The sequence below is a fragment of the Zonotrichia leucophrys genome, unplaced genomic scaffold (assembly GCF_028769735.1).
Source record: "Zonotrichia leucophrys gambelii isolate GWCS_2022_RI unplaced genomic scaffold, RI_Zleu_2.0 Scaffold_137_119922, whole genome shotgun sequence".
In the NCBI taxonomy this organism is placed as follows: Eukaryota; Metazoa; Chordata; class Aves; order Passeriformes; family Passerellidae; genus Zonotrichia; species Zonotrichia leucophrys.
Window position 1 is genome coordinate 11,236 of NW_026992342.1, and position 10,774 is coordinate 22,009.

A 10,774-nucleotide genomic window follows, 5' to 3' on the forward strand; every position below is an offset into this window, starting at 1 on the left:
AGAGGTAAATGATCTTTTTAAAAAGAGAACTCAGTTATTTACATTGTAAATGTGCCGATGGCATGGATCCATCTTTGTGACCTCAAAAGCCTCTTAAAAGATTTTGGGCTTTGTTTCCAACATTGGTATTTGAAATTGTGGTCAAAGCAAGAGGAAATTGCTTTGTGCCCTTCCAGCTCCAAGCAGGACTGGGAATGGAAACTCTGTCAAAGCCCAAATCCTTTACAAGATGACCTTCCTTCTCAGCCTGGGAATGAGCTGCACATTCCTTTTGAAACTGTCAGGGATTTCTTAGAGTCGCAAAGTCCCACTTACGGCTTTTTGCTCTGGTTTGGCAGTGCAGAAGGGCAATTCTCCATCCACCAGCTCCAGACTGCACTGCCTCAGGAGCACGGCCCACTCGCCAGCTTTGGCCCACTCGTGGCACTGCTAGAGGAGGAAGAAAGTGCAATTGCACAATTCCAGCCAATAAAGAAGGAAGAATGGAACAGACAAAACACCCTGTGCAGATCCAGGCGTTCAGCTTGGACTGTGGAGAGTTTGGGCACTTGCCAACTGGATGTGTGTCCCCAGCTCAAATCTCTGGGCCTGCAGCAGAGTCTCACTCACCTGCCAAAGCAGAAAGCTCAGGCGCTGTGCTCACAACGGGCTCGTCTGATGCAAAGCTGTGAGAGCAATGTGAGGGCAGAGCCAGCCCAGCTGGGCCCAGGGCTGAGCCCAGCAGAGCCCTGGCAGAGCCCAGAGCAGCCTCAGCACCCGCAGAGCCCGGCTGCAAGGAGAGAAAGCAGAAACCGCCCGTCAGCTGAGGGCTCCTGTGCCCTTGTGCCAAGGCCTGCGGTGCCCAGGCCATGCTGGCTGTGCCCAGAGCTGCCCATCCCTGCTGCCTTTGGCACAGAGCAGGAGGGCAGGACATGTGCCCAGCCTGCAGCCAGCCACGGCACATCCAGCCCTCAGCAGCTGCCCAGTGCAGGATGCTCCTGTGCTCGCTGCCAGCTCCCAAAATCTCTGATCCCACCCTGCCAAGCACACAGGGACCCACCTCACACCAGCCACAGCTGGAAGAAAAGCTGCTCCCAAACCATGGCCTCAGCCTTCTCCAAGGGCACGGCCCATCCACGCCACAGCTGCTCCCAAGCACTTCCCCATCCACACTGGACCACCTCAAATGCTTCCTCTGGAATAACAAACAACACATTATTGACAAGAGTTTAGAGACAAAAAGGGAAAACAAGAAAAACAGTAAAAACTCTTATCTCTGTCAGGGCCTTGAGGAAGGCCCCACCCCTACATGCTAGGGAAAAACCCAGCCATGGCTGAGGGAATCCCACACTTTCTCTCTTCCCCCCTGCACTGTCCCCCAAAATCACAGTGACCCCAAAGCAAACAAGGGCAGTGGAGCAGCCCAAGCCCTTCCTTGCCTGCACAGCAAAGCAGCTGTGCACAGGTTCTGGAGCCCCACCTCTGCTCCCACCATGGGCTTTGTTTGTGTCGGGCTGGCTGCCCCAGCCCCAGCCCCAGCCCGGGGCACGGTGGGTGCTGGGGGCTGTTGGCAGGGCCAGGAGCCCACTCCCATTTCGTACCCACCCCAGCCCATCCTCCCAGCCCTGCCAAAAGCAGCTGGGCAGCGACTGAAGAATGAGTTGCATCTGCCCCAGCAAAGGGGAAGCCTTTGGTTTCCCACCATGCTGGGCAATGCCCAAATCTGGCAGAATTTCCCCAGATGGGGACTCATCTGCAAATTCCCTGTGGAGTTTGGCTTTGAAGAAGGTGCCAGAATCAAAGTGCATCACCTTCAGCCTCCAGTGGCCAGGCTGAGGAAGAGCTTGTCATCCTTGATGTCACCCTCGCTGTCTCCAGCTGCAGCAGCAGCAGCAGCATCCCCACCCGGTACAGCTTCTCCAAGGGCTCTTTCTCCTTCCCTGGGGGCAGACCAGGCTCTCAGGGCTCTGCCCAGGCCCCAGCTGTCAGGGAACCAGGACAAGCAAAACCAGCTGGGATGGCAGCCACCAGTGCTGGGCAGAGCAGCTCAGCTCCAGCACAAGGGCTGTGTGTTCCCATCCCATGACCCCGGTGCAGTGACACTGGCAGCACAAAAAGGGTTGGGTTCCTTTGCTTCTCATTGCCAAGGCATATGTGGAGCAGGAACTTACCAGGGCCCTGGATCAAAGTGTGCCTGTGGCTCTCTCCCTTCTTCTATGGCAGAGGAATATCCTGCATCCAAGGAACACAGAACAGGTCTTCCAGTGTGGGTCTGTCCAAGGAGTTCACGGATAAACACCACCAGATCAGGTCTTTGCACTCTGGGGAGAGAAAGCAGAAACTGACGGTCAGCCAGAGAAGGCTCCTGTCTGCTTTACCCCACTGTTCCCATGCCCAGGCCATGCTGGATGCACTCTGAGCTGGGCCTAAACTTTCCCACCAATTCCCTGTTTTGGAGGAGAGCAGGACATGTGCCACCTCCTCAGCAGCTGCCAGAGCGGGATGCCCACGAGCCCGCTGCTGGCTCCCAGCACTGGGATTCCCCCCGTGCCCAGAGAAGAGGATCCACCTTGAGAGAGCCTTTGTGGCAGCGGGAGCTGGCCCCAGCTGAGGTTCCAGCCCCTCCTGAAAGGGTGCTCCCCGCAGACCATCTGGTGCAGCAGGATGCCCAGGGACCAGATTGTTGCTGCCTCGCCATGGTACCAGCCAAAGTCGTTCCATTCCGGGGGGCTGTAGGACAGTGTTCCTATGGAATACAGATGGAGTTCATCAGGGGGATGCTGCTGCTCCCAGAGCCTGGCCCCATCATCCCTGGGCCCGCGGGGGCTGCATCAGGGGCACACAGGGTGACCACTGCCCTCTCGCCAGCATCTGGGACTTGTGCACAAAGTTAGGGTTGGAAAAGAAGCCTCTGGTGCTGGAAGAGGGCAGCCCTGGCTAGGCCCGACCATGACATGCAAAGGAAAAACCCACTCCATGCTGGGGAAAAAACATGCCCTTATCCTCCCTGCCTGCATTGCCCCAAAAATATTATGAAGCCAAGGGAAACAGGGCGAGTGGGGTAGTGCAAGCCCTTCCTCTCATTTGCACACCAAACTGGCTGGGGCACAGGTTCCACCCTCCCTCTCTGCTACCCCCACCCACGGGGGTTTTGGTCCAGCTGGCTGCCCCAGCCCAGCCCCAGTCCTGGGCAGAGTGGCTGGCAAAGGCTGCCAGCAGGGCTGGAAGATGGCTGCCCACCCAGCCCTGCTCTAAAGCAACTCAGCTGAGGACTCAGTGCCCTGACTGGCAGCAAAAGGGAGAATCCCTGCTGCCACAGCCAGCTTGCCTGGGAGATGTTGGGCCATGATGTCAGCAGTGGGAGCACAGCCCTGGGTAGGCTCACCTGCAAAGTGAGTGTAGACTGTGTCCTGCAGGTAGGTGCCACAGCCAAAGTCAATCAGTTTGGCCTGCCCGGTGTCCAGGTCAACCAGGATGTTCTCTGGCTTGATGTCCCTGTGCAGGACCCCGCAGCTGGTGCAGTGCCGCACGGCCTCCAGCACCTGGCGGAACAGCTCCCGCGCCTCCTCCTCGGGCAGGAACCGCCGTGCCCCAATGAAACGATGCAGGTCCTGACACTGCTCTGGCCGCTCCAGCACCATCACGATGCAGTTGGGGAGCTCGAGCCACTCCAGCAGCTGGACCACACCGGGGAAGCCAGTGGACACCTTGGCCAGCAGCACGATCTCCAGGGGTGCGCTGGTGCCGTCGGGCTGCGGGAGGAGCACGATGCCGTCACTGGGGCCGATGCCGTGCCAGGCCTGGGGAAGCCCTCAGCCAGCCCGGGATGCTCTGCGCCCTGCGCTGGCCCCACGCCCGCTCTCCCTCGGGGCGTCCTGGCGGCTCCCACCGTGCCGGGCCCCGGCTCATCCCTGGCCGGCAGCCCCGGCTGCTGGCCCCGCTCACTCACCAGCTCGCCCCAGTGCCGGACGCGGTTCCGTGGCACCCTTTTGATGGCCACCTGCAAGCCAAGGCCAGCAGCGGGGTGAGCTCGCCGCCCGCACTGCGAGCCCCATCCTCCGCCCTCTGCCCTCCTCCTCCTCCATCCCCTCCTCCTGCGCCCGCCGCCGGCCCCGCCGCTCACCGGGGCGCCGTCCGAGAGCCGCGTGGCCGCGAAGACTCTGCCGAAGCCGCCGCGCCCCAGCAGCGATCCCAGCCGGTACCGCTCCTGCAGGGCCTCCTGCGCCGTCCCTGCGGGCGGGACGCGGCTGTCAGCGCTCGGCCCGGGGCCAGCAACGGCCCCCGAGCGCCCCTCACCCGCCCCGGGCCGGCCATGCCCAGGCGTTCGCTCCCGGGAACGCGGCACGGGAGGCTCGGGGCCGGCGGCCGCGCTGCCGAGCGGCGGAGCTCGGGCCGGGGAAGCCGCAGCGGAGGCGGCGGGAGCGGCCGCGCCGCGTGTGTGCTCGCGGGCCCCGGGAGGAGCGGGGCAGGGGCCGGGGCGCGGCCGGGCCGGGGCCGGGGCGGGGCCGGGGCCGGGCTCGGGCCAGGCGGAGGCAAAGGGCGGCGATGCCGCCCCCGCCCCAGGCACTGATGCCCGCCCAGCAGCGCCACCGCCAGTACAGCCAGAGCCGGGCGGAGGCGAGACCGCGGCGGGACGGCCGGGGCCGGGCACGGGGCAGCCCCGCCCGGGGCCGGGGGCGGGCCGGGGGCATGGCCCGGCCCTGCAGGGGACAGGGAGGCGGGGAGAGGAGAGGGACGCCGGGCAAAGGACCCCGAGAGAAGAGTGCCCGACAGCGGGAAAGGGAGGGAGAGAGAAAGAAAGAGAGAAGAGAAAGAAAGAGAGTATTCAAAATATCTCTTTGCTGCCGCCGCTGCTGCTGCCGCCGCCGCTGCTGCCGCCGCTGCCGCCGCTGCAACTGAAGCACCGGGGCCGTTCGTCCCCGTGTCCGTTCCCCGCTGGCCCCACGAGCCCCACGTTCGAGCCCCGCGCGCCCCGGGGACAGCCCCTCCGTCTGCCCAAACACGGGAACTTTGCAGCGCTGAGCGCAGATGCAGAGCCCTGACTCCTGCACACTGGCACAGCGATCCCCTCGCTTGCTGCTGTGCATTGTCCTTGCTGAGGGTCAAACACTGTCGGGCCACCTTCCCTTGGGGTAGGATTCCTACCTGACCCGAGCACTGCACTGACACCTCCAGTGTTGCTTTCCTGTAAAAACAGGGGAAGGAAAACTGTGTGTGGCTCATGGTATTTTAGAGTGTCTAAAAATCACTAAGTCACCGATCTTAGAGGTGCAGTGCATCTGGAATTACTGGGATGGAGAAGTAGTGCAACATGGAAAAGGGGAGCATAGAAATAAATAGAGGAAAATATCTTGGATTGTTTCTTTCATTTTCATTTCACTTCTGGAAAGCTGTTTCAGTTTTCCAGGAATCTTCTCCTGTCTGCTCTTCCCAAGAATCTCTCATGGAGAACAAGGTCAAGCTTCTGTCACAAGATTTGCCACCAGGAAATGATGCCACTGGTGCAATTTTCATTGTAACTGTTTGTGCTGGCTTAGGGCAAATTTGGGGAGGAAATCTCCAAAAGGGGTCCGTCTAGAAAGCAAGTTCAAGCGGCCCCTCCCCCTACTAGTTCAGGAAAAGACTTCCCTCAAGAAAAGTGAAAAAAACCCCAGTTTATTTAACAAGTAAAGTATTCACAAGCATGAAAAATGAATAATATTAAATCAAACCTCTGACAGTGCTGAAGAGATGGCAAATTCAGAAAGTCCTTTTTGTGGGTTGTAGTTGGCTCACTCGGTCTCTTCTAAGTCCCTCTGGTGCTGGAATGCAGCGTCCCAGAGCTCGGTGGGCCACAGGTGTGAGCTGCTGCCGGTGTTTTTCTGGGTTTTCAGTCCAGAGCAGGTTTAAACAGTTCCAAGAAAAAGGAAAGTCACAGTCCAAGGAACTTCTCTTCCTAAGCTAGCTAAAACCAAATTGCTAGACCTGGGCTGTGAAGGCATCGGGAAATTTCCAAATCTGGGCACTGGCGGTCCCAGAAAACACCAGATCTGGATGATGCTGGAGCCAGAACCTGCAGATTTCCAAATTTTGGCTTTCTGTGCCAGCAAATCACTGGACTTGGGCTGTGCCAGCACCAGGAAGTTTTCAGATCTGGGCGCTGGCGCTGCCAGCAAACACCAGATCTGGGTGGTGTCATTGCCAGCCACAGAAATCTGCCAGATTTGGGCTCTGCTGGCACTGAGAAATTTCCAAATCTGGGTTCTGGTGCAGGAAACACAAGACGTGGGTGGTGCCAGACCCAGTAGCAGGAAGCAGCCACAGGTTTTGGATTTCTGTGCCAGCAAATTGCTGCACTTGGGCTGTGCCAGAATAGGGAAATTTCCAGATCTGGGCACTGGCAGTGCCAGCAAACAGCCAATTTCAGGCTGCAGGCTCCAGGAAGGACTGGGTCTGGATGCCTTCCTCTTTTCTTTCCTTCTTTCCTTCCATCTTTCTTGGGATCCTGCTGCCAACAAACTCCAGATTGGGCGGCGCTGGCAAGGGGAAATTGCCAGGTTTTAGCTTTCTTTGCCAGCAAATTCTGGATATGGGTGGTGCCAGAAGAGGGAAATTGCCAGATGTGGGCACTGGCAGTGCCAGCGCATGCCAGATCTTGGTGTGGAATGTGCCGGCACTGGGAAATTGCCAGATGCTTATTTTCTGTGCCAGCAAATTGCTGGAATTATGCTGTGCAGGCATCTGAAAAATTCCGGATCTGGGTACTGGGGGTGTCAGCAAACATGAGATCGGGTTGCTGTAGGTACCAGGTATTTGCTTGGTTTTGGCTTTCTTTGCCAGCAAATTGCTGGACTTGGACTGTGACAGAATATGGAAATATCAAGATCTGGGAACTGGCAGTGCCAGCAAACACCACAGTTCAGGAAGGATTGGATCTGGACCCGTTCCCTCCCTGCATCCCTCCCTCAACAAGGTGCCAGAGGGGCTGGACAGCAGCCAGGCAGAAAGGGACGTGCAGGGACTGATGGACAGCAGGCTGGACATGAGCCAGCAGTGTGCCCAGGTGGCAAGAAGGCCAATGGCTCCTGGCCTGGATCAGGAATGGTGTGGCCAGCAGGAGCAGGGCAGGGATTCTTCCCCTGTGCTCAGCACTGCTTGGGCAGCACCTCGAGTGCTGTGTCCAGTTCTGGGCCCCCTAATTTAGGAAGGACATGGAAGGGCTGGAGTGTGTCCAGAGAAGGGCAACAAGGCTGGGGAGGGGTCTGGAACAACACAAGTCCTGTGAGGAGTGGCTGAAGGACCTGCAGTTGTTTATCCTGGATGAGGCTCAAGGAGACAAGGCGTTGTCAGGGCACAGGTTGGACTTGATGACCTCCATGGCCTCTTCCAACCTTGCTGATTCTGGGATTCTCTGAAGCCACCCTTGGAGCAGTTGCAGGACGAGCCCTGGGCCTCCTCTTGAGAAGCTCCAGCAGCCCAGGTCCCTCAGCTTCTCCTGCCAGCCCCAAAGCCCATCCTGTCAGTCCTGCAGAGCCTCTGCAGCTCCTCCTCACTGCCCAGAACAGGGAGCCCCAGAGCCAGACACAGCAGCCCAGATGTGCCCCCCTGGCCTGGGGTGCCTCTGGCAAGGGAGCAGCACCAGGCACTGCAGGAGCCTGCAGACAATTGACCTGAAGGCCAGAGCTCCTTAGCTCCTTCTGAAAGAGCAGGAACAGTTCCTCATTCCAGTGTGGTGGAATGCTGGGCACCACAGCTCCAGGTGAGGACTGGACACAAGTTTGCTCCCACTGAGTGCTGTGATGGGTTCTGCAGGAGCTCTGGGCTCCTGTGCTTGCCAGGCACAATGAGGAGAGAAGGAGCCAAGTGCACTGATGGGGAAATGGATTTGTAGAAAGTTTTTAGAGCCTAATAGAAGGCCCACACAGTATGAATCTGTATATAAATCTTGAGACAAGAAATGCTAACTTAAAAATGCCATGGAATAGGACAGATATTGTTGAGAGAGAAATGGAGCTAGAAAAAAGTTTCAAAAGATGGCCTTGCAAATAAGACTTTGGAAAAATAGAGCTACGAAAGATGCTTTTAGTGGGACCCACAAGGGGTAGTTTTAAATAATTGGCTTTAAGGCATCTACAACATGGCATGGCAAAAATCTGATAGACCAAGAACTACTGTAATTAGGAAATAGTTGGCTTCTAATTGTGATGGTGTAAATTATGTGTATTTTCTCACCCTTCTCATGAGACTGAAATGGAATAAAAGTTTTTAAAACACCTCTCAGTGTCCCCATCTCTAGGTCAAGAAAAGAGTATTATCCAACACACTGACACACCTTTGCCTCGAGCATAACCCAGCCTGGACCAAACACACTGAAAGGTTTCCCCTTTGGCCCATGTCTCGAAACATCAGGTCTGCTGTTTGACAGCTCAGGTTGGTTTGGTGTCAAGGAGTACCCTCAGAAATACTGGGTTTGTCTTCCTCTGTGCCTTCCCCTCAGCAGCCTTGGGGATGCTCCTGTGTGAAGCCATCTCTCTCACACAGTTTCAGACAACTTCAAACAGGATATTGTGCAATAAGTCGTCTCCTCTAAAGTGTTCCAACAACCCCTTTCCAGCAATAGGAAATTATTACTGATAGATGAAAGTGGAAAACCCCCAACAGTTTATTAACAAACAGAATCCCACCATGACACGTGTTACAAGAAGGCGCTGGGGTCTCTCTCGGAAGAACAGGAGCTGTCACGGAGCAGTTCCAGCAGCTGATGGAAGCTCAGGGGCTCGTCCGGCATTGGCTTTCTCCCATGGCAGAGCTCCATGGAGCGGGCAGGGCAATGAAGCAGCTGGGCTGGAGCCCCTCACTGCTTTTTCTCCCCGGCGTGGCTCAGTGTCCTGGTTTAGGGCAAATTTGCCAAAGAATCTGCAAAGGAGGGCCCCTCCAGAAAGCAAAACCCACACGGCCCCTCCCCTCAACCGGTTCGGGAAAAAATTCCTTGGAGAGAGGTGGAAAAAACCTGTTTATTTCAGGCACAGCGCCCCCCAGCACACAAAATGAACAATACCCGATGACACCGCTTTGAGAAAGATGACAAAATCAGAAAGTCTCTTTCGGGGGTGGTTGCTCTGTTCTCAGTCCCTCCGGTGCTGGGGCAGCTGCTGCAGCCAAACCTTCGGTGTTCCCGGGTCCCAGTCCGGAGCAGGTTCGAGATGGTCACAGAAACAGGAGAGGAGAAACAGTCCAGGAAGGGATGTGGACTGTCTAGTTAGAACAAGCTAATAAGCAGAGGCTAAAGCAGAGCAGAAGAGAGAGCAGAAAAGAGAGCAAGCAAAGCAGCAAGCTGAAAGCAAGAAGTGAAAAACAGCCCTATGTACTGCTCGTCTCTGTGTCCCTGGTAAGAGAAACCCAAACAAAACTTCCACTCTTCAGAGTCGGTCTTAAAGGCACAGAACAGATGAATGGGGATACAAGCATCAAAACGTCACCCCAGGACATTCCACCCCTTATCCCCATATCATCAACATACTACAACACATCATGCATTATTCATACAAAATTTCCATCTGTTTCCCCAAAATTACAAGCAATACCCATCATGCCTTCATCACATCCCCACACTGGACCACTGAATCCAGGCCCTGTATTACAGAGCTGCAGAGCCCCTTTTCACTTTAGTCACTTAAAGCTCCATCTATCACTTGCCCAGACCTTCAACTCTTACACATTTCCTTCTAACTCATGTCTGTATGGTTTAATGTACAGACAATAGCAGTAACATCCAATGAACAGTGATATTGCATATCATTCTTACCCCACAATCAGATCTCCCTGAGGTACACATCGTGTTGTTCCATCTCTTTGCATTATCCACCACGTGCAACCTGGTCCCTGAGAAAAGACAACCCCACGAATGGGTTTGTCTGTACTCGAGGCAGAATTGATCCACACAGTCTTCCCTAACAAACCTCTGATATGTACCACTGGGACTTTGTCTCCTTCTATTACATTCAGGGACTCAGGACCTGCTCGGTTGGTGGAACCTTGGGTGTTAACTAACCAGGTGGCTTTTGCTAGATGCTGCTCCCAATTCTTGAAAGATCCACCACCCAAAGCTTTCAACTGGGTTTTTAGTAGTCCATTGTACCTCTCCACTTTTCCTGCAGCTGGTGCATGGTAGGGGATATGGTACACCCACTCAATGCCATGTTCCCTAGCCCAGGTGTTGATAAGGCTGTTCTTGAAATGAGTCCCACTGTCTGACTCAATCCTCTCAGGGGTGCCATGTCTCCACAGAACTTGCTTTTCCAGGCCCAGGATGGTGTTCCGGGCTGTAGCATGAGACACAGGGTAGGTTTCCAACCATCCAGTGGTGGCTTCCACCATGGTCAGCACGTAGCGCTTGCCCTGGCGTGTCTGGGGCAGTGTGATGTAGTCAATCTGCAAGGCCTCCCCATGCTTGTACTTGGACCACCACCCACCATACCACAGGGGCTTCACTTGCTTGGCCTGCTTGATGGCAGCACACGTCTCACAGTCATGGATAACCTGAGAAATACTGTCCATGGTTAAATCCACCCCTCGGTCTCATGCCCACTTATAGGTGGCATCTCTGCCCTGATGGCCCATGGGCCCCTCGAGCTAGGAATAACTCTCCCTTATGTTCCCAATCTAGGTCTATCTTGGACACCCCTATCTTTGCAGCCTGGTCTACCTGCTCATTGTTTTGGTGCTCCTCATTGGCCCTACTCTTGAGTACATGAGCATCTACATGGCGGACTTTCACAGGTAGCCTCCCTACCCTGGTAGCAATGTCTTTCCACTC

At 55.9% G+C, this 10,774-nt stretch overlaps 1 protein-coding gene across 1 annotated transcript; it reads right to left on the minus strand.

Moving 5' to 3' along the window:
• Positions 1 to 2,193: 2,193 nt before the first annotated feature.
• On the minus strand, positions 2,194 to 10,515 carry LOC135460965 (serine/threonine-protein kinase pim-1-like). Its single transcript, XM_064737946.1, is given in 7 exon segments — positions 2,194 to 2,300; positions 2,549 to 2,725; positions 3,365 to 3,731; positions 3,929 to 3,979; positions 4,103 to 4,436; positions 4,438 to 4,679; positions 10,333 to 10,515. Coding segments are annotated over 7 exon segments (1,461 nt in total).
• Between the last annotated feature and the right edge of the window lie 259 nt (positions 10,516 to 10,774).